At 40.5% G+C, this 24,962-nt stretch overlaps 1 protein-coding gene across 2 annotated transcripts in view; it reads right to left on the bottom strand.

Moving 5' to 3' along the window:
• Positions 1-24,962, bottom strand: part of lrba (LPS-responsive vesicle trafficking, beach and anchor containing) — a 272,740-nt gene that overhangs the window by 69,094 nt on the left and 178,684 nt on the right. For both annotated transcript variants that reach the window (XM_084715125.1, XM_084715126.1), the window contains exons 41-45: positions 11,773-11,890; positions 11,481-11,583; positions 8,895-9,010; positions 8,659-8,771; positions 619-759 (exon numbers count right to left, since the gene is read on the bottom strand). In XM_084715125.1, coding sequence (XP_084571251.1) covers positions 619-759; positions 8,659-8,771; positions 8,895-9,010; positions 11,481-11,583; positions 11,773-11,890 — 591 coding nt within the window. The remainder of the gene's footprint in view (positions 1-618; positions 760-8,658; positions 8,772-8,894; positions 9,011-11,480; positions 11,584-11,772; positions 11,891-24,962) is intronic.

Raw genomic sequence — 24,962 nt, 5'->3', positions numbered from 1 at the left:
AACTCCAAAGAAAAACAATGAACATAAATTGAAAAAAAAACATAAAAAATTGTTTGTCAAATAAACCAAATATGCATATTGCTGTGCATAGCTATACTTTTAAAACTCTGTAGAGGTGGGGCCTTTTCACAGACAGTTTATAAGCTACGTTACCTATACCTTGAGGACGAATATTGTGGACTAAACATACATTTTTTTTGGGTTCATAATTAGAATTTTTATAACACTAATGAAAGCAACAACCAAGGATGTTGCAAAAGATTTTAAAGGAATAGTCTGGACTATTTGAAGGGGGGCTGTATGAGGTACTAATGGATAGTAAGTGTATTAAGTGCAGTATTATAATATTTTAGATATAGCGTTCACTTAAACTGACATTGATTTTTTTTTTTTTGGGGGGGTGAACATTTTTTAAGTGGTGAAAATACACTTTGCTGCTGACTTGTCCATAGCAGTCCATTATTAGCAGCTTCTGTGCTAGTATTCCTCTACTACTGTAGTTAATACACTGACTATCCATACATACCTCATACAACCCCACTCTAAATAATCCGAACTATCCCTTTAAATTATTAGTAATTATAAAATTATGCATCTTTCGATATTAACTGCACTTACGATACGCAGGAGCCACATCAGGGTGAAGCTGGAGGTGGAGTAGTGGGTGCCATAGTGGAACTTCGGCACCTGCTCATCCTCCCAGGACTCATATCGATCGGAAAAGAACGCTGCCCTCTTGGGGTTCAGAGCACCAATGGGCTGTAGGGAAATGAAAACATATTTTCAGACATGTTAAAAAGTGAAAATTAATCTGCAACACCCTTTAACTGCTGCTTGACGTAAAAACAAGAGATAGAGATGAAAAAATGACAAACACATGGGCGTGACAGCAAAGGGGAAGCCGGGCGGTATTACTGAATACATTCTGGGACCACTCTCTGCAGCATAACAGTTGCAAGGCAAATGAAGCTGGTAACCTTTGTGCAATCTCAAATGAATATTAGATGATGTTTCCCTTCAGACAGAGATCAATCCTTTCCCACAGAGTGCTTTTTAGAGGCTGTGAAACAGAGCCCCTGCAGCTGTAGTCTGTCAGAGAAAACTAATGTCCTCCAATGAAAGAGTGCCTACTAGGAATATCAATAGCAGGGCTGTGGGTTCCTTTAATTTCTACTTTTATTAATCTGTAACTAATACACTGGTCACCAGCCCTATTTGTAGTCTAGAAAAATGGTTAAGTTGCATTAATTTTCCATCGCTCTACAAAACCAATAACCCTGTGCTGCTCAGCTATTATTTAAATACTCATTTATAGAAATCACTTTCAGGCTGGTTCAATTTTTATTAGTCTTCTGCTGGCTGTGCCTCATTCTCTCTAACTCCCTTCATCTCTCTGCCTCACACACACACACACACACACACAACAGATCAATGGTAATGGAATGATGGCCTTTTGAGGATGAGGGGCTAGTAGGGCGTGGATCAATTGGATCTCTTTCATATCATAGGGTGCCTGTCACAGCGAGACTCATCCAGGGCCAGGCATTGATATTGATCTGCGCGATGGCTACTGTTCTGTGTAGGTGTAATGGGGCGTGCTTGTGTACATGTATTTGTGTGTGTGGGGGTAGTGATGCAAGCGGGATTTGTGCAGAATTGGTTGCTTTTGTGCATATATTTTTGTACTTTTGTAAATAGAGTTCCTGCGCGTGTGTGCAGAAAACACCTCGTGCCACCACACTGTGCAGCTCTGCGTTGACAGTGATACACTGTGGGCTTCCTCAGGGCCACTGGGGGTGGGTGAGTACACAGAGTGAATTATACATCAAGCCCATTGGTCTGATTTATAGCCCTAATAACAGTCGGCTCATTAAAAAAAGAAAAGGGAGAGGAGGCATATAAAATAAAAAAAAAGACTGAAAGTGCCACAGTGACAGAGAGAGGAGGAGAATTGTGTGTGAGTGCATGTGGGGGCTGTTGGTTTGCGCGAGCCCGACATTGTTTACTGCTGTAAATTACTGTGGAGGCTAGCGCTCTCAGCTTACAGTAGCTACAACAGAGCGGCGGTGACGGCGCCGTACATCAGAGCACAGCGCCGGGATGTGTGCTGATGGAACGCCTGCTGCCGCCCCGCCACAGATTGGCCTAATATGTCGTGGCAAAGAATAGCGCTCTGATGAGGACTCAGACAAATGAACCAATCTCATAGTTTTAATTAGACTTGAGAGGAAGCTAGAGAACAAAGATGTGCCGGTGCTTTGAAGGGGTAAACATCAGAGAATTAATCTCGGATTAGTCCTAATCAGTTCTTCATCAGGAGTGGTGACGGTGTTACGGAGCCATTAAAAGCAGCTACTGTGAGAAAAATATCACAAGAAATAATTACAGTATTTAAAACTAAAGGGCAGGTATCTCAAAACAAATCAACATGGTTTTTTGCATCATTTGTGATCAGATTCATGTTTAAAACTGTCAGGCTGGGTTGTAACAACAAGGATTTATTTTTAAAACTGATTAAATCATGAAAAGATTCCATTTAAACCTGTCTTTAAACTTCAGTTTAGTTTAAACTTAGATTAAACTGAATTCTGTTGTACCTAAACTTAAAACTCCAATTTAAAATGTGATCCATTTCCTTTAAACATACACTTGAGGAAGTTTAGTTTTTAAAATGGCTGTCTCCTTTAAGATGGATTGAGCAAAATATTCACGTTCCTTGAAGAAAGTTAAAGGACAGACTCAACCAAACAGTTTTATGATGCTGCTGAATTCCGGTCAAGATCCCGGTTCTCAAAGGAAACTGTTATGGAGCTAAACAGGAAGATTTGACCAAACATGCCACCAAGCATGGCAGTGAAAAACATGCAGCTGTACAGTCAATGCTCCCGCTCCTCGTCGTCTTGAGATTTTATGCCGCCGGATGTTTCCAGAGGGTGGATGAGGTTCTGTCAAACGGTGTAACATTTTGTTAGTTTTTTAGCTAGCTAGAAATCAATGTAATGTTTTGCTAATGTTTTAGCTAGCTAGCAAACAGTGTAATGTTTTTTATATTCTTTGCTACCTGGAACACAATGTAATGTTTTGTTAACTTGTTAGCTAGGTAGAGGAATACAGAGCAGCTGAGAGTTAATGCCCCCCTCCCCTTTTATAATTAGAAGGTCCTGACCAACACAAATTTAATTTTTATTTTAACTTGGGTAGGCAAGCATCTCCATATTGATTAAACTCAATTTAATTTTGAGTTACACCAATAAACTTGGATTTACTAAACTGCTCTGCCTAATTTTTAATCTGGATTTACTAATTTTAAAGTTTTGCTAAACTCCGATTTGAACTAATCTTTGATTAAACTAATCTTTGTTGGTACAACTCAGTCTCAGAGTATTCTGACATTCAAAAATCAAAACAGCCAGTCCATGTAGAGACGTCACGTTACTGCAACGTCAAGTCTGCATCAGAAACTGAGTGAGTGACACGGAAACAAACAGATAATTCAAATTGAACATTATGCTCCCTGTATGCCATCGACCCAAAATGTCCTACATAGTGAATTTGTTCAATAAGTAAACTTGGTAGAGTTATCCTCAGGTTGAGAACACAAATATTTTAAAAATGTGTGGATATACCCAGAGGAAAAACACATTATGGAACAACAAGAATCTTCCTGAGAACTATTATAAGAACATTACCCAGCGCTGCTTTGCTTTTAAAACAATAATAGGTCACCGGTGATGAAGTATAATGGCTTACCAACGATTTGAGCATCACTCGGGCTTTGAGTCATAAATCAAAAGAGCCTTTTGAAAGGAGTGTTTATGTATAATGTCCTATTTAAACAGTGAAAATGGTGTGGAGGGCCTGGGGGATAAACATATGGGGCGCGTATGGTGAAATCAATACACCATTAGCTGATGTGGCTGTGAGTAGTAGGTTATAGCACAAAGGTACAGGGAGCGCTCAATAAATCCTCACCATTTCTGTTGCTATGTAAATGTAGATCACCTAATCTTTGGTTTGGGGGCAAGCATTTCTTTTAATTGTTTGTTGTGCTTCATTAAAAGCAGGGACGAGCATGCTTTTGTCTTCAGGGGGACTGAATGACCCCATTGACCAATTAAAATCATCCTGCAGCTATCTTTATGTAGGACATGTGTATTTTTGTGGAGAAATGTGTGACAGTGTGTGTAAAAGGTAGAGGAATAAAAAAAACAGCGAAGAGTTATAACACTTGCAGTCAGTTCTTGTGTGTGCTTATCGTGACTACAATGTTATCTCGGGGGTCGGCGTTTGATGTCAGGTTGAGGTTAGAGTTTATGATAAGAAAGTCCCTGGGGTCAGAATGGCTCTGGCAGCGGGGAACATAAATTCTGTGTGGCCTCTGTTGTGCTGTGGATGATGACAGTGTGTGACACACACACACGTTCATAGCAATTTGGCTCCTCAATGTCACTGGAGGCTTCTCAGATGACCTGTTTCTATAAGAGACAGCCACCAACGTGACATAAAGGGGGGGATAAGAGAGATGTGGACGGTGAGAAAGAGAGACAGAGAGGCAAACAGAAGGAGGAACAAACCGAAACAATAAAAGAAGAAAAAGCAGGAGGTGGTGAATGATGCAGACGTACAGCAAAAGAACTAACTGTGAAGGTCAGAAAACATTAGGATGCAATGAAAAGAAACAGAGCACAAATGATTGCGGGTGCAGAATTGTGGGGTGGGGGTTGATTTGGGGGGCTGTGCAGTGCAGCTTGCCCTTTTCCAGACACTGCAGTCTGCCACGGTCCAGTGGCCATACACTGATATCACATGTGTGTCAACAACATGAATAAAACAGATGTAATAAAGATTGGCCCCGCTCACTCCCCTCCTTCTCTCACTGCTGCTGAGGAGAAAAGAAGCATGAGGATGGCAAATGATGTTGTTCCTCTCTTTACACTCTCTCCTCCTCTTTCTTTTGCTCTCAGATTGTCTCTCTTGTTTCTCCTCCTTTCACCCATCTCCCCCTTCATTCGCTCGGTCCCCGGGGCTGCAAGGCTTGACTGAACACAGAGGCTGAGCTGTCCAAACTCCAAGGCGGTGCAAAGGAGAAGAGCAGGAGGCAGAAACGAGCTGAGAAACTGAAGGAGGGCTGCATGTGTGTGTTACCGTGTGTGGGTGTGTGTGTTCGTGGGGCAAGTACAACTGTCACATTTCAGCCTACTGGGCAACATGAAGCCAGATAAACAGAGAAATTATGCAGCTTCATACAGTGGGGAAAGCTACACTGGGAGGGATAAAAACAGAGGATGGAGACACAGAGGAACAGATCGGAAGTGAAAGCAGGACCAGGGAGAACCTCAGGGACAAGGTGTTGACTGTTGGGGTGTTTGAGTCTATATGACAGGGTGGTGTGAAAGAATGGAAGTGTGAGTGGATGGTTCATGTGTTTGGAGTAAATGTGCAGGGCTACTGTATTGTACTGAGTTATACTGTGCAGCTATTTCCAAGGTTTAATGCATTTTAATGAATATTTAGATAAGGTCTCAGTCACAACAGAATTTGTAACACCAAAATTTCAAGTCAAGATTCATTACGTCAGTGGAATCACTGATAACAGTGCATTTGTTTGGCATTCACAGTCTTGGCATGGATCAAATGCAACAGAACCAGAGTCCAAAATGGAGGTAGCCATCATATTAGTTCTGTCACTGTATGAAAACAAGTAGAGCCGAATGAAAAGCACACCTTTGGAGCTTTACTCTTCATTTCCTTCTTTAGTCAAGCAATGCCAAGATAACAAAGCTTCTAGCACCACCTATGGTGTGACTGACTGATAATAGCACTGCATCAAAAAAAAAAAAAAAAGATGAATGTACTTCAGTAGAGTGCAGATCTTTGCCAGGCAACAAATACAGAAGCACCTCCTGCAGATGCAACCAGCAGAGATTTGCAAATGATAGTTCACCTATCTCGATAAACTTAATGAGGAAATAATAAATGGGAAGATAAATCCAAATTTATTAATGTAAACTTTGCGAATCATTTAGAAGTTTTTTTTTAACTTAAAACATTTATTTATTTAGAGCATTACAAGCAATCAGGCAGTTTTACAACAATATAATAGATAATAGAAAAATCTACAGTTTTGGAGAAAGTCACAAAAGCTGAAATACTAATAATATACATTTGTTGTTGTCTATTCACAGGTCAGAGACTGCATGTCCCAGTGGAAGTTGTGGCTCTGTAGAATTTATAACAAACCAAATTTCATGAAAATTGGTTTAGAATTAAATTAGTTACAGTTGATTTTGTACTTGTTATGTGAAGTCTGCACTTTTCAATACACACTGTATTTGTGTTTTAGTGGATGTTGGCCAAAAAGTGGCCTGCAGCAGACAGGGTAGGCCTCGTCTTTAACCTAGCAGTTGTTGATGACCTGTGGCCTCTGTTTGCTGGTTAAGAGTCAGCAGCAAGTGTAAAACAAAGCAGTCAGTACAAATTTTTTCCCCCAAAACTTATGAATCACCGCCACCACAAGAGGTGCTTGAACAGTCACAAATGCGTACAAAAATATTAGGCTGATGCGTCCAGCAGTATGTGCGATCAGCTATGAACAGTAGCTCAAGCCTCTTTTGGTCACACATGACCTATCGTGATCCAGGTTTACACCTGGTGGAAAGAATAAACTGCTGTGCAGCATTTTGACATTCAATAAACCATAAAACTATTACATAAACAACAAACAAATCTCCTAGATTGAATTTTATCATCTCACCCAAACCTACAGCAACACACACACACACGAACAAAGACATATGCATTTCTTAAAACAATGCTATTCTCGGTTTCAACCTAACTGTAAAATGTTCCACTCTGTCTCACTAGGTCAGTACTCCTCCTCTCTCCCCCCCCGGATGAACACGGGATGCTCCAAGGACCTGAACAAATGCCCTCAAGTGTAACTCTGAAATGCGTTTCCTCCAACGTATCCCCTGTCCATTAACACATGCCTTTTTGTTTCCATGGCTGATTTATTCAGTCATTTTGGTTCCAGCAGCCCGACAGTCGCTCAATCATTTCACTCTAAAACTAATCCTCTGTCCTCCCACCACTGGACAACATTACGCACAACTGATGTTTTTAGCTTTTCGTTCTGTGTGTGTATGTGTGGAAAAGACAGGGAGTTCATGCGAGTAAATAATTGCACGTCTACTTACAAGAAGGGGGAGAATCTTTTAAGCAGTTTCAGCTGCGTGAGTGTGTATTTATGTGCCAGGGAGCATCTTGGGGCAGGTTTCATTGTTTAAAGCCCAATCACTTGATGCCTGGAGCTACCAGGGAGTACTACTTCACTTCCTGGTGTGTTGCGGAAGGTCAAACTTGAAAGATTTCAATTATGAACTTTGAATTATGGACAGAAAACTGCTGCTACACCAGAAAACATGAGCCACGAGGAGAGAACATTAGCAGTTTAAATCTGATTTGACTGCAGGGAGGTAGAGCTGCCTCAGCTAACACAAGTCAACAACTAATCATACAGATTATCATAAAGTTTATCACCTACAACTTTGGGAAAAATATCATAGTATACCACCAATTTCATATATTTCCCAACATACAGCAGATTACAGTGTTGGAAAAGTTACTTTCAAAAAGGAATAAAATAATAAATTAGTGTCTGTATTGAGTTACACTGCTTTTGTGCTACTTTCACCAAAATAACTGCAGAAGAAGTGCTAAGCTTTAGTAAATGGGAGAGGGCAATGTTGTTTTATTGCCTCTATATTGCAACACTGATGGAAAAAAGATTTAATCATTCCTGACCACCCTGTCTGCAGTCTGGGCATAACACAGCCTGGAGTATTTATTTACATTCAAGTTTATTTTTTTGACAATATGTGTGTAAACCTGAGGTTGATGCCCAATAAAAAGGCATTAAACAAATATATTCATCAATATTTTGCAATATTCTGCTTCAGTTACTAATGTAGGTTAAAGTATGGTGGCCCACATTTCCCATCATGCATTTAAAGATGATCCTTTTAGATAAAATAAATGCAGCACTGGACTGAGTAGTTTGTTAAGTTTTCTTTTTTATGTTTCAAACGGAAATGTTACCTGTTGTCAGCCGTATTTTGCTATAATTTTACACACCTTTTAGCACCACTTAAAAAACACATCTGGCACTCTTGGTAGTCCCTTACTTGACATAGTAAATGTAATAATATTACTGAAATCCCATTAATAACATGGTAAATTACTTTGATACCGCTAAATGTAAATATATTAATGTGGTGTGTTACTTTTATAACACATTACCCCCTAACACTGGTAGATTAGCAGTAATTCCAAAAATAAACACAAAAATAAATGTTACATGTCTGAAAAAAAATCTAATGCTTTTGTAACTGAATTTAAACTTGAAGTCTTCTACGACACAACCACATATTTAAGTAACTAAATGAGAAGAACTGAGCTACACTTGTGTAAATACAGCAATCAGCCACCAGTAACTACAGACCTGATTTACTGTAACTACACACAAATACAGGCACAGATACAAAGATAGACCCCAAATATTTCTTTTTAACTGCCCTCTCTATCTTTGGGGATTAAAGAAAAAATGAATAAGTAGGTAATAGTAGTAATGAGTAAGGAGAAGGGGACTAAGTGTTTTACCTTGGACAGATCTCTGAAGTTGCTGGGCAGAGTGAGGTCAAGTTCCTCTGAGTCATAGTTGGTGATGACCCAGGGGAAGACCGGGTACTGGTTCAGGTCATTAAAGGTCCGACCTGGTGAATGAGAAAAGAGAAAATGATAAAGATTAAACAAAACATCGTATCAAGGACTGTCACCACAAGCTCTAAATTATTTCTGAAGCCCTTGTGCTGGTGAACATTTGTTCGTGTTCTCACCAGAGATGGTGTTGAGAAAGATGAGGTACTCAAAGTTGGATATCTCGCGGCGTTGCCAGCGTTGGGTCATGTTAGCTGCCTTGAACAGCTGCTTTGGTGTGGCCAGAGAGATGCGTCTTCAAAGAGAAAGACAGAAAATCAGACACTAAAACATTTGTACCCATTTAAGGTGTTTCTTGCTCTGGTGGGAACGGACAAATACTGTGAAACAGTACAGAGACAAAGTCAGTCACCACATCACAAGAACAGCACTTGCAGACTGGAAAAAAAGCCCCAGGCTTTTATTAGACTTTTGCAATACAAATGTCACTATATGAAAAATCTATTGAAGTTACAGTCTTGCTAATTAAGAAGACAAATATGCAATAAATTGGGTTGACTACGTATATTTGTGTGCATGTGCGCACACACACACACGCAGAGCCTGGAGCATGATGTATGCAGTAGGACAAAAAACAAATGACCCCCAATCCAATTAAAACAAAGGAAAATGATGGAATTAATCACTGTCAGGGTGTGTGATTATACTCATTAGACCACTCAAAGGTGAAAAGACATCTTTCCAAATACTAGTGTACTATAAGACGCACTATTTTTATATTCTGTTGTCACCAAGCAATAATCTGCACAAAGATACAGATGTGGGTTTCTGTATTTTCTTTTTGTCTCCCGTAGATCACATCACAATTAAATGTCAGCACTTACAGAGGAGAAAAGACAGAAGGTGTTCGATACTGGCCAAATGTATCAAAAGCAGTAGGATTATATCCAATTATGAGCACTAATATTAAATGGATAATGAAGTGTGGTTGTATAATTATTGTTGTGGCGCTGTGGTCATTAAGTAATTTGTGCTGTGCTGGCTGTATGAGCCGGTGTGTGTGCGCTGAGCTGCCCTGTACAGCTGTCCTCAGGTCAAAGAGCCAAGGTGTCCCTGGCCTGCAAACCAGCTTGATTAATGAACCCAACACAAACACACACAAATTCTCTCACCCTAACATACACACGCATGCACGCATGCGCACACACACAAACACACACACACACACACACACACACACACACACACACACACACACACACACACACACACACACACACACACACACACACACACACTCCTATATCCACACAGACTCATTACTGCATGCACTTTCTTATTCAGACTGCTTACACACTGTTGCTACGTGGAGCATTTTTTTTGTTTCCTAATATTGAGAAAACATTCCCCATAGATCCTACATCTTCCTGACTCACACGCCTAAACTCCCCAAAATATTCATGCATCTCACCTGACAACAACTGTCAGAGCTCAGACTAATGAAGACAAAAAATTCACAACATGCAGAATAAAACTGAAACAAATCCCTACTGTACACACAAAAAATATACACTTTACCATGTCTTTAGGTGTGGTTTGTGTTATTCAGTCTTGCCCGTTTTGCATTTTTTGCTTTAACTGTATTTGTACTCTCTGTTTGAAATTTAACTTACAGAAAGCTGGAGTTACCATGTATACTATTTGCACCTTTTTGAAAAATTTACCCAAAACATTGTGAAAATGTTTTATTCTTCATGAGGTTTCTTCTTTTTTTTCCACCATAAAAATTTTTTGGGGGGTCAGTTCAAGGGTCTAAGGACAGGAAGTGTTAGTTGCTGTGTATATTGTAAAGTCATTTGTGGCAAATTTGCAAATTTGCATTATACAGTATAAATAAAACTGACTTGACAATTATACCTTTACCACCATATAATGTATCAAACTGAAAACTTAAGCTGCCTGCATCACATAATTAAAATATGGCAGAAATGCAGTAAGACTTCCTGGCCACTGCTTTCATTTCTCTTGATTTCCCTGCTGGGACCACACATGCCAGCAGCTGGGTTGGTCTTGGCTTCAGCACTGCCCGGACACAGAGCAGACATGATGTGAGGCAGGGCGAGGGGAGGGCGAGGGGAGGATGGGTGGGTGTGTGCCCTGCAGGCTTACAAGCAACTATTTGCTTCACACTGATGGAAATAAATAAATGAACTGGACTGTGTTTGTGTGAAGCCAATTGTGTCTGGGAGGTGAGGAGAGAGTGGGAGGGATGGACAAATCAGTGACCAAACCCCTGTGTGCATGTGACAGCAAGGGAGGGAGGGACGATATTCAGTTCTGTGGGATACAAGTAACAACAGTAGCTGCAGTTATATGGACAGTATTTTTCCAACATGACTGAAATTATTCTGATTAGAGATTCCAACTTAACTCTTTACATGGACGCTAATAAAGTGATCTGATACGATGTGTGTTTACATACCACAAAACATGTAATGCCACTTTGAAGTACCAAACCTATCAGAAGAAAAAGAGGAAGTGGTTCCACCTCATTCAGATCACATAATAATATTGTAAGCAGTTTTATTGAGTCGCCTTTTAGTGAAATGCTCTGAGTGTATATGTCTAGGGCTTTTATTGTGGAAGGGCTTTTATTGTGTTACTCACTCTAACCAACCCTGCCTTTCTATAACTTGTGATCAAAAAAGTGGTAAAGATGTGAATGCCACAAAAAATTTATTATTGTGTATATCTGTGTGTCTCACCTGGTCTGTGGCAGACCAAAGTTCGTGCCCACCCCAACACGAGGAAGACTGTGGACCACCTTCTTGACCGTGGCTGCATCTGGGAAGTTAAACATGACCGCTGCTGTAGAGAGGCACAGAGAAACATCTAGTTATATCAAGGATCATCATATTTTTTGTATGACATAAAATCATCACAGTGCTACTAAGAATGTCTCCAGTATTATTGTGTAAATCAAAAACATTTATTCATCAGGGTTACAATCAAAAGGTGAAATGGATGCATATAGTTCGTTATCGGGTGCTGTCTTACTTCTGTTGGCCATGAAGATTTCCAGAGCAGTATTCTGCAGGAGGTAGCGTCTGGAAAAGACAGCGCGGATCTCTGTGAACAGCCATTTTCCATGAAGACCTTCTGTGTAGGCTAAAATCTGGAAGACAGGACAGGAAAAGAGTCACCAAAGGGACGGTGGTTGAATTCAAAGGGGACAATGAAAATGGAATAAGGAAAGGAAATTTTAAAAAGACAGAAACCAGAGAAGGGCAGAGGAGACCGGAGGGAAGGAGGGGAAGGGAAGAAGAGCAGACGGGAGGCTAGGTTAGTTCATTTTTCACACACTGATGGCACGACGGCCTGAACAGGACGATTAATGTCTTATATTGATCAGCCTCAATGAAAAAGAGATTCCTTCAGCAAGAGAATAGGCCCTATTCAGCTGGAAGGAGTGAAGGAAACGTTTAGTTCACTAAAAGATAATCCATATTACAGCATTCAGGTGACGAGGAATATCAGAAAGTCATGATATATATATATAAAATACAATATATAGCAATGTTTGATATGACATGGATGAGGTTAAGAGTCTATTTAGTGCTAAACATCTGATTAGACTGTTTTCTGTGTTTCCATGGAGGTAACTGACACAGGGGTCAAACAATATTATGTTAGCTAGCTTGAGATTTAAAAATGCTTCGATGAGCTGGGTTTAATCTGTCCCTTGGAGATTGTGGTAGCTGTCAGGGTATCTTGTTCTGATGCCACAGTGCCTGACAGACCCATATGCTCGGCCCTGCCCCTGTGATTCGTCCTCCTACTAATCCAGCATTTAGATTTGCTACTAACCTACTTAGCACTTCTTTGTTAACTAGGCTTTTGTTTCAACCTCTGCTTTTAGTTTCAAAAGCATCCTCTGACGGGGGGCGTACAGGGACATGGCAGAAAGGTAAAGGGGACGTTTTAAGGTTGTCACAGCATGGTTCAGAGGCTGTGTTATTAATCAAAAATATTCAAATGTGAGCAAGCGAGCTAGGCCCAGTGTTAAGTTAAAGGAGCTCATTAAAAGCAGGGGACAGCAGAGGGGACCAGCTGAGGCCTTTACCAGCCAGCTGAGGACAACCTCTCCCTTGCTGTCTCTGCGAGGAATAAGACCTGCCTGCATCGCAGACTCACTTCAAAGTCTCTGGAGTTCAATTAAATGTGGATTAGTGGCTTGGAGAAGCTCGCTGGGGCTGCATCCACCAGCCTCCCATCTTCCTTAACAGGGGCTCAAGATGACTGTACCAGTCACCGTCAGCCTGTAGCCAACTGCATCACAAAGATGGTGCAGCACTGATACACGCAAACAATAAGATTTTCATCATTAAAGAAAAAATATCGCATAAGCAAAATTAATATATATATAGGAAGTGAAGGCTGTTAATTTAATGATTGATTAATAAAAAAAAAAACTTTTATCTTCATCTATTTACATTTAATTTACATTTTAAGTTTTAATAGCACAACGCAAGAAAGCCACACTGATCAGCCATATTCAACAGCGCTGGTCACAGCCAGACACGCATATGCTAGCATGTTTTCTGGGGGAAGTTCACTCGCTTAAAACAACAAACTCGATCAGATAATAAAACACCATCACGCCTTAACATGCCTAATTTGAAGATGTTTCATTGATAATGAAAATACCAAAGCTATTACAAGGAAAATCATGGAATTTATGGCAGTGAAAGACCAGATTTTTTTAGTTGAGGATAGAGATTTCAGGCTTGTTGTATGCTGTCAATTATAGCTGTCAGAAAGAAACAAATTCAGAATTTACTAAAATCGGAACTGGCAGGTCAGACTTATAGACATTAGTGAATTTTATTTCCTCCAGACAGAGGCAGGTAAGCTGTTTCGTCATGTTTCCTGTATTTAGCTAAGTAAAGTTAACTGGCTGCTGTTGGTAAATACACACCTAGCGAACAAACATGAGACGGGTATCAATCATTTGTAAGTTGAGACAATTGAATTTTGATGACAAACGCCAAGACACCTGATTAGTTTTCCCTGCTGACAGACATGATGGTTACTGGATTACCATGTCAAGAACCCAACAGAAATCCCAGTACATGTCAACCCCTGACAAAAGAAATTTTAGTACTAGGCTGTCGCAAATACCAGTTTTGGAGGGTGGACGGACCAAGAATGCGATCATACTTTCCTCAAACTTGCGGTCATTACTTACCTATATGATTTGCTTTTATTGTAGTTATACGTCTAATGAGCGACAAGGACAGGAGGAGAGACATCAGCCTCCCTCCCCAGCCCCCATGACTCAAAAGTCAACTTGACCAGCTAGCAAGTGTTTAGCGGTTGTGAGGACATAGGGAGGGTCAAGCTCATCACAGCTCCACGCACATGGGACTGGAGAGGATGAGGAAGAAAAATGTTCTCTTGCATGGATGTTCTTCCAAACTGTTCTATGTGCTCATGTCACATACATGTGCCTGTTTTATATGTGTGTGGGTTACTATGCACATAAAAAACAGACTAATTTAATGTCATGGGGAGCTCCATTTCTTATTCTTTATCAGTTTTTACCTGTTTTTTTGCTACAGCTGATGCAATGTCGCCTTCAAACATAAACACTGGAATATTGGCGACAGTAGAAGCTTTGAAGCTTTTGGCTTTTCTGTTTTAAAAACAGCATCTCTGATCCTATTTTATCAAAAATGAAATTTCTGTCTTCAGGTGTATGATGGGTGAATGCTTGGGGAGTAACCTTTCACCCCCAAAAAGGGAGTGGTTGACTCATTTCATCCCCAAGAGTACACTCAAGTACACACAAAGACCTCCCGACGGATGTCAAGAAGATGCCCAGGGCTGACATGATAAAGTTGCAGTCTCTGATTCCTCAGATAGATATGACAGCAGCGGAGGCAGCCAGATATCATTTCTCTCTGGACCGATGAATCTCGTGGAACCCTGTAAATAGCACTCTATGTTCCCAAGATCATTGTCCCTACCGGCAGCGCCCTTTCCCTTGCAGATGAAAAAGCTGAGCGGGTGACAGGGAGCGTGACAAACTATCCTGTGCTGTAATGCTCTCGCCGTTCTGACCACGTCTGGACAAATTACAATGGTGTGGAGGTTATTGTCCGAGCTGGAATTATGGCTGCACCGGCTTCCTCTGTGATAAATAGTGATGGTGGAGCTGAATCAGTCAAGCTCAAAGAGATGATAATGCTACAGGAGCAGAAGACACACACCAAAACCAGACACATTTACATTTTACTACCTGAATAAAAAGGGTTGTCCAATTTAGGAATGATAACAATAAAAACCAAATGACAGAGGCTGAGAGAAGATTTCATAAAAAGGATCGGGAGCTTTTACGTCAACATGATTGGTTGAGTATAAAGCGCAGTTTTATCGATGTTTCATTTCATGTGGAACATTATCCATGGATCCAGGTCTCCTGCGTCCTGAGATCAATTTCAAGGCGTCACGCGGGAGGACGCAGCCAAACAGAAAACAAAGGAACTACTCTTGATTGCAATGCTTTCTTTCTCTCCGTCTCTCCCTCCTCCTCCTCTTTCAACCTGTTTGTGCGCCGGGCTGCTGCTCATTTCTGAAGCACTGTCGTTTGTCTTTGTCAGATGCCCAAAAGACTGCGGAATGAAGAGGGACACATGAAGAGGGGCCGGGTGACTGTGGCTACGGTGTGTAACCGCATACACACACAAAAACTGTCACCGCCGAATCTCGCAGACAGTCCTCGCCAGTGAACCCTCCCCGTCACCCTTTCCTCTGTAAACCCAGCTCCCTTTTACCGACCGCTGCCTCTTTAGAAACACGGGTAAAGTCGAGCAGAGGAACACGGTGACACAGATGAGATTTAATTGAAACTGAATTGCACTGAATTGTGGGAGAGTTAGAAGAGCAACAGAGCAACAATCAGCAGCGTGGTTCAAGATAGATGAGGCTCTCAACTGGCTTCGCTGTCGCCAGGCTGAGCATGTGTGTGTGTTTTTGGGCTGATAAGACCCTTGAGTTGAAGAAGACAGAAGCCACTGCCAAATCCTAATACAGTATATCCTTATTTGTCATAAAATTTGAAAAAAGTCTAATTTTAACACCTCTTTGTAAAAGAAATGCACGTAAACAGCATTTGATGAGTGGTATATGCATATTTGCTTGTTGGGTTTAATGTGCTGTGCATCCTTGAAGGAAAATGCGGTGATTGAAGTTCAATTTGTTGCCTGTTATTAAGTATTTCCGCATGGCTGCCTCAGTTAAAGGATAATGGATGAGGGATTTATTATTACCTTTTGGTCAAATGAAGTGGTGTGGGAGATAAGGTGATGAAATTAATGAGCGGGAGGAAGAGAGGTGATCCATCAACATCAAAACGGAGACGAGGGACAAGCGGTATTGGGAGAACTTGATAGAATTCATAAAAAAAACAAAAAAAAAAAAACAGAAAAACCTGTGGACTTATTATCAGCATGTAGAGTTGCTTATTGCTTTTCATTTCCCAAAAGCTGTCGACCTCCCCCTTGACACCCACTACTTCACATTTACCCACACATCACAAAATGACTTTTACATGCAAACAATGGACTGAGGCGGCAGATACTGAAGACTTGTGCCAATTAAAGGGATAGTTCGGATTTTTTGAAGTGGGGCTGTACTTATCAATTGTCAGTGTATCACCAAGAGTAGATGGCAGATGGCACACCCCCAGTTTGGAGAAGCCTGGTCCTGGTGTAGGAAGCTAAGCAATGTACTGCTGTGACAGGGTGAGCAACAAAAGGTATTTATTAAAAAAGGTCAAACTAAAAACAAATCAATATCAGTTTAAGAGTACACTACATTTAGAATATTTTCACCCCATTACCTTGTTGTCAAACAGCCTTTTCTGATGGGAACCTGCTGTTGTCTAAGCCAAATATTGCTCCTTCTAAAGCCACCAGACTCCTTAAGGAAAAACAGAAATTTTACTGCGCAGAACACAGGTGTTGCTGGACTATCACTGCCTTCATCAGATAGTTTATAGTTTATAGTTTAAGTTTGTTTGTGTTCTTTTGTGGTATTTTAACAGGTTAGTTCAGATTCACTGAAGTCACACAAAAACCCAAGCAAACTAACAGATCAAGGAGGTAGTCGACCAGTAATTCCTGTGTTCTGCACGGTAAAATTCCTGATTTTCCTTAAGGAGTCTGGCTGCTTTGGAGAGAGGAATATTTAACTTGTATAACGGCAGTTTTTATTTCAGATACTTTCACTGTTTTAACATTTTTCTGTTGGTAAACTGCTGTTACATAAGCCAAATTTTGCTCTCTCTAAAGAAACCAAACTCCATGGCTGAAAAATCAGTCATTTTACCTCACAGAACACTGGAGCTGCTGATCTATCACTGCCTCATACTGTGAATCCAAACAAACCTTTTCACTGAAGTCACACAGTAACACAAACAGACTAATTTATCAAGGCAGTGATGGACCGGTAACTCCTGTTTTACACAGCTTAAAATAACTGATTTTGCTAATAGAGTCTGGCTGGTTTGGCGAGAGCAATATTTGCCTTACATAATGGCAATTTCCTGTTTGAAAAGGCTGTCTGATGGCAAGGTTAAGTGGTGAAAATATTCTAAATATAGCATACACAAACTAATATAGATTTTTTTAGGTGGTTAAAATATGCTTGCTGCTGACCTTGTCCACAGCAGTCCTACACCTGGACTCCTGCTGCCAACTGCCATCTATGGCACCGACTATGAACAAGTACCTCATACACCCACAGTTTAAATGATCCAAACTATCCTTTTAAACAAGACTTTTAAATGAGACTCCTCTTATTCTTATACACAACTCACAAATACAAAGTAAACAGCTGCATATAGGTGCATCAGATCCATGTTGTTTGTGACTCTTCTCACTTGACTGATCACAGAATCAAACCATCTACAATAACCAGAGTTTCACCGAGCCGAGACGCTGACAGCACTTCTACCGCAGCAGCAAATGAGAAAGAAAGCTCAGACAAACACAAACTGACATTTAAGGGCTTTTTGACACTCCTCTGGTGCATCCACAAAAATACTCTTAAAATCCTACTCCCTACTCCCACTATTCCTCACCCATATTCTTGTCCACCTCCTCCCCCCACCTTGCCTTAACCCCTCCACCACCACTCTCTGTTCCACACTGGTAAACGAGGCCTTGTCACCCCCCATCAGTAAATGAGTTCATCGGACTAACGAGCAAGCAAAGGGCCCCGACACACTAACAAGGGTCTGTTGGCTGCCTGTGCCTCTGGACCAATCAGGACCCTCATCACCGTTGACACAAAGCCTCCCCGAGCCCTCTGGAGCCAATTAAGACAGATTTTGCTTTTGAGATTGAGTGATAGCCAGAAAAAAAAAGATAGGAGGAGGGAGTAGGGAGGTCTGAGAGCACTGTACTGGTAAGATAAACAGAAAGATGCTTTGATACATTTTCATTGAAAAGATTTCTTTAAAGAGATTCAGGTACAAGGTGTACATTTGTTAAGGAGTTGTTCGGAGGGCTGTGTTTGGGGTAAAATAGGCAAATCATTCAAGAGGAAAACAACGCTCCCACACCATAAGAACCTGGAATCATATGACTTTAACACAGTGCAGCCACATGACTCTACTTTCACACTCCAACAGTTATCCTGTAGCCTTTGTGCCTCAGCAACAGTATGATTTAACCACCCGGCCATGACACCATCTCTGTCTAAACACGTGCTCCATGACTGTTGAACTATGGGAGTAGTGTGGCTGGGAAAGTAGAGGAAAGATGGAAATATAAAAGGTATAAAAGTGACACCAAATCCAAAGGAAATTATTTTTAAAAAAAAATTGTTCAACATTTAAGGAGGTACGCCAACCTTAACACCTCGGTCTCCATATGGATTAAATAAGATTGAACATGTTAGTTAGGCTATGTTCAGACAGCAGGCAAAAGTGGCCAAAATTTGTTTTTTTTTTTCCTTTTCTTTTTCTTATACATGACTCAGATCTTCTTTTTATAACACTGTGAACAGCACACATATTTTCAATTCTGATTTGAGTCACTTTCCTATGTGATCCTAAATCAGATTCAGGTCTGATTTTATGCAGTGTGATCAGTGATCATCAAGTCTTATCAGAATTCACATGACTTCTGCATCACTCTGGAGAACTGAACTGAGTGTTTTGCCACAAGATTTTAACCAAAATGTATGCATATATCAACTATCTCTTTGACATAATATAGAAAAAATCAAGGATAGCATGCAGCACTGTCTGTAAACGCAGCATTCAAAGTTGGCCCCTCGTTCCTCTATCAACAAATGAGAGAGAAGGGACATAGAGAGTGAATTAAGAGAGAGAAGCAGTCTGGGCAAGAACAAAGGAACACATCTTCACCCATATCACCACACAATGCTGTATTTTGTGTAAATACAGACAATACAATCCTCAGTCTGTTCTGCCAGTGAGTGTGTGCATGCATGTGTTTATATCTCTTTCTGCAGCTCTCACAGACAGAGAGCAGAAGGCTATAGACGGGGATTGAACCAACAGTCACTGCAGAGGACTCACAGCCTCTGTACATGGAGCACAACTCAGCTACCACACTACCACTGTTATGATTTACCTGAAAAGCTGCATGCTGTATTGGCTGGGCCGCACACACCACTACCAAACTGGCCGAACCCCAAACACACACCCCAAGCAAAGCTCTTTTTTGGGGGTCATTTTTGCCTTTATTTGAGAGGAATAACTGAAGATATGACAGCCTGAGTACATGGGGCATACTCTACCAACTGAGCTACAGGGGCACTGCTATATATTGTTTACTTTAGGAAAATGTTGCATAGCATGCTTTTAACAAATACAAATATCTATCAATAACGAGACAAAATATATCTGTTTTACCTTGAGTTTATGCGTAAGAAAGAACAGACAGTGCTGTTAGAAGATTGTATACATTGTCAGTAGACTTCAGTATAAGTAGTAAAGACCATTTGTGTTCACCAATGATTGATAGGGACAATTGTTCTACCATCATGTAACTAATTCAAGATGTAATCACTGGTCACACATAAAAGTCTATTTGCCTCAAGGGAAGTAAAACAAACTACAAGGTCCAAAAAAATAAACACAGCTAAGAAGCTGCACTGGAGTGTGAGAGAATTAAAGCAAAATAAACAAGCCCAGCTTGCAGCAAGTGTAAGGTTATGAAGCCTAAAGGCTCAAAGCATTCAGTCCAAAACGTCACCCAGTAAGAGTTTGCACTCCCTGAATAAAGTCCCCTTTGAAAGGATCTTTGGGGCCACTTAGTCTGAATTTAGCCTAATAAGGATTAAACCCCTTTTTGGCCCTTTTCACTGTTTGCCAACAGGTTAGCCTTTTCTCCTTCCCTTTCCTTGGCTGCTTAGCCTTTTTGAAGTGGGAACAAAAAAAAAGGTCTTGTGTGGATTTAAGGAAATGCTGCAGTGGTCTCAGGGTTAATTGGTAGAGAAGTGAAGACTTCAGCGTGGTAACTCATTAAACATTCAGCCTTTGGGCATAAGCTATGAGGATGAAAGCTTCAGAGGGGCCCTGACACATAATAAGATACTACAGCAGCACTAATGGTGGTGTATATATATATATATATATATATATATATATATATATATATATATATATATATATATATATACATGGAATTCATAATTAAAAATATGACGTCAAAACCATGTGACATATTTTTTAGCCTTTTCAACACCGAACTTTTAAGTATTTTGGTCAATTACACAGAGATAGCATTAAGGAATGCCAAAGTATAGGATAGTATGTATTTTTTAAAACTATTCAAGATCAGAGCCTACTTTTTTATCCCATCACAGCTTAGACTGGGGCCAAAAAGGGCAGAGTTCGTTGCTCAAAGGTGATAGAACAAAGGATGTATAAGGCTACAAGTGAAGAGTTGTGTGAAAAGCAGCAGACATCCAAAAATTGAGAAGATCCTCTCTAGTGTATTTGCATTATGATGATGGATATTCAAAACCATTATATTAATTCAATTCTAAATTGAGTCAAGTTTCAATCCAACTAGAACTAGAGTAAACCTAATACCTACTCTTTAATTGGACAACGATACTACAGCAACAAAAATCTGCAACAAAAACCAAGATCAGCTTTAGGATATAGTGCACATAAAATGCACACCAGCAGCTACATACATAAGACTTTAATAGTATTGCAGAGCACCTGTTGAGATTGCACTGAAAGGGTTTAAATAGGGTCCTTGATTTGTCAAGCTCATCAGTAAACACTCGCACACCAGAAAAAGAAGAAAAGGAATGTATATGCTTTTCACCGATACTCAGAAAATCAAGGAGACAGCCCTGAGCCACCACTGAAGCACAGGAGCTGTTTCAGACTCAATGCAATTGTCCCCCCCCAAAAAAAAACTCCCCCTATAAGCTGCCATGGCAAACATCAGACAGGTTAAGATCGCTGACCGGCTCCTATCGCATTCTCCCCGCTTTCCTTCAATCTCTCATTTTGCCATTTAGTGATGGATAGGCTTTTTTTGGGGCTGGTGCGAGGCTTCGCTGAAGTAAATTCTTCTCTAATCCGGCTATTGTCACCAGCTTAAGTGGGTGTGGGGTGAAAAGTACACCCCTCTTGGGGAATTCTGGGTTGGTTGTCCGAGGCGAAAGAAGAGGGAGAGAATGGGACTCGTATATAAAGGAGTGACTGTGGAGACTTTTGAGAATTTGAAGGTGACTCAATTGGAGGTACAGGTTTATCAGCGACAAGCATTTTGAGTTCCAACTGAAAGAGAGTGAGATGAATTAGTAAACATCTTCAATACTGACGAAGGCAGATAAATAATGAAGTAATTAAAATACAAAGTGCAACACATACACTTATTGTAGATGTCTGTCTATTGATGCCCTATCTGGTTTTAGGGTTGCTTTTCTTCCATTTGCTTCATCCAACTGGAGGTCTAAATATAGAAGGTGTTGAAATATATTGATACAACTGACTTGACATGATTAAGTCGGAGTTATTTGATTTTGCTGTAAGCTGTAAAAACAACTTTGACATATCATCACATTATAAAGTTGTTAAATCAAACATGTATGCAGTTATTTGCATTCGTTCATGTTCCACCTGATGAATGCATGTTCAATACTCTCTCCACTTGTAGCTCATTTTTGGTCTTCTGAAACCCTAAATAAATGTCTACAGGAAATATCTAATATGTATAATCAAATGTCTGTGATCTTTCAAGATGTTCTCATGTAAATTGACTCTCAAGCGTTGTGTCAAATGCTACTCATGTCAATTTTCTGTTTTTCTGTGAAGCATTACAGTGTAGCACCGGGCCAAAGACAAATTTCCCCTTTACTCTACTCTCTACTCTATGTGACTCTCAAACTGCTAAATGTTACACTATGTTTACCAGTTAGCCTCTCACCTTGTCTGTCTGCAGTATGGTGTTGTGCAGGTAGTGTGCGGTGTACTTATAAAATAATTATTTGCTGAAAAGAAATCTGGCTGCTGCATTCAGACTGAAGATTGATAAGAGCAGTGACAGTAGACCAAAACAGTAAAGCTGCAAGTTATTAAAGCAAAACAAAGAGCTAAAAGAAGCTTAAGTGCTCCATAGAGCTGCTGGAAACTGCAGAGGTGGTGATAATTATCTGTGGATGGTCACTTTCACATCATACATGTCTCATTTATTGTTGATATAAAAACTTAAACTAGCATAGCTTTGAAGAGAGGCAACTAATTTTTGACAGCTGTTTAGGTATTCATTTTAACTTTCCTTTTACTATAAAGTCTGACAAGGTCTTTGAGTGTTGGTGTGAAACAAAGTTAATGTACTTCATCTTTTGTTATTGGGGGGCTTTTTTCTTTTGGTTGCATCAAGTCAAACTATACACCATTAATTTGCCATTCCATTTCTAGTTTTAATGTGCCAATTTGTGCCAAGTTGCACCTGCAATGGACCATCTTCAGAGTGGGACAAAATGAGGCCCGACATGTCCCAACCGGTTGTGGTGACGTCTTGCCAACCCCACAAACAAGCATGCTTCCAAGACTCCACTCAAATCTGTGCAGCTGACCAGAGAAAGACATTTTTAAAAGTCTATGTGTGTTCAGGTCTCAGTGCTTTTGCAGCTTCTAACTTAATCTCTATGGTTTGATGTTTCAAGTATCTGCTTTCATGTTTGCACTCAGCTGCAAAAGAGTTGTGTTAAGTTACTACACATGAAAACCCAACACAATTCATAGGAAATTACATCTGTTTGTCTATCACTTTACAACCACTTGACTCAAGGTAAAGACACACCTTCAAGCAGGTGGCCCTGTTGTAATGAAGATGCAAATCCCTGTTTTTGTGTATTAGAATTGTTTTTTTCAATTTATACTCCATCTTATTCTGCAGTCTTGCTTCTACAGAGCAAAGGTAATGCTCTGTTGTGCTGATGTCTGCTAGAAAGGAGTCTTGGATGAGTAAGTAATCTGCAGAATGTCCCTATGGATGTGCCATTTCAACCAGACTGGATGGGTCATTAACCATAATGGCAATGGAGGCACCAGCATTCAGCAATGTAACATTCTGCTCTCTGGCACAGGAGATGTCTTTACACAGAGAGCACATCAGTGCTATCAGCTTACCTTAGAAAAACAAATACATCTGGTTAGAATGACTCTTGGTTTCTTTTAGGGATTAACAGCTATAATGAATATTACGTCTTCGTCAAAAGTCATTTTGTATTCATGAGGAATCCTATGATTAGAAATACAGATAAAAGGAAGCTCATCATTCTACAACATATGGATCTAGTTTTATCATCTGAAATGCAGCACAGACCTTCCTGACAAAACAAGACCGCATTTACAATTCCAATTTCCAATATGCTGGGCTGGACATCGATCTTTCAATTGGAGCCGGGTGTCTCTCTGACCTCAGCTGAATAACAGAGGCTTGTGAGAACAGCAGGTACACAGGTGCTGATTGTAATATCAGTAGCCTACCAGGCAGACTGGCATCCATAAACAGGCCTATCCATCAGGCTGGTGTGTTGCCTTTGACACGTGTGTCAGAGGCAGACGAAGGGAATAAATGATGGAGAGAGGGGATCAATCAAAGGCAGGGAGGGGAGGCACCTGCCCCCTGACTGGCCCAGTCAAGCCCAGAGATGGAACATGATGGAGGAGCTAGGCTCAGGTGCAAAGAGGGGGTGGCAGCTCTTTGTCTGGAGGTGCTTGGTTAAGTGTGAGCCAGGTCTCGGCCACAGTGGTCTGTGGTTTTGTAAAGGTCCAAAGTCAGGTCATAAGCAGAGGGACAGAGAGAGGTGAAGCATGTTTATTAGTGAAAAGAGATGGGCAAGTTGTTTATGTGGTTGTGTGTGTGTGTGTGTAGAAAAGCATTTGGCATGGAGACATTAGTCATCATTAGATGGCAAGATGACACTGTCTAATGGTTCTTTATGTGATTGCCAATGTGGCAGCCTTCTTCCCTCGACCTGTCCTACCTGGTTACCGCTCGCTGCAGAGATTCATCAGCCTGCTTTGTACAAGAGTCACGGTTTACATCTAGTCAAGGGGAGAAAAAAAATCTAATGTCTGCTAACTGAACTGAAACTGTCTGATTAGAACTGCAAATGAAAGAATGATCTGCAGTGCACAAATTTCAGACAAAGATGTTGAAACAAGACTCAGAGTCTACAGCCTTGCTATAAGCCACCCTGGTCCTCCGGAATAAATTCTGCCGCAAGCATGGTGACGTGCAATGACAAAGTTAAAATGTTCATTTTTGCCAGATATAATGATGATGTGTTCCAGACAACTCAGATGTCAAACATTTCCCACTTCCTACTCGAAAAAGTACAATTGAACATCACTAAAAGTGAGAGTACCCACTTGTGAACTCAGGTCAAATCCATTTACCCTGACTTCATGAAAAAGTAGTTGGCAATGGCAGCACCCATGGAAGTGCACATTGTAAATAGTAAACCATCGTCTACATTAAAGAATTATATTTGCCTATATTTAATGAAAATAATACATTGTGTCATATAGTTGGATGTAAACTGATGTTACAATACATCCAATAATATTAGGTAGCTGGTTATGGTTTCCTCCTCTGTTTCATTTGTACATGCAAAAGGAGGCTGCACTGCTGAGAGTTCAACTAAGTGTACACCTGCCAAAGAAATTTGTCACG

Source organism: Lutjanus erythropterus, chromosome 3 (genome assembly GCF_056507025.1).
Source record: "Lutjanus erythropterus isolate fLutEry1 chromosome 3, fLutEry1.hap2, whole genome shotgun sequence".
Taxonomy (NCBI): Eukaryota; Metazoa; Chordata; class Actinopteri; order Lutjaniformes; family Lutjanidae; genus Lutjanus; species Lutjanus erythropterus.
Note: the sequence above shows the minus strand (reverse complement) of the source record. Positions and strands in the feature narration are given on the sequence as shown.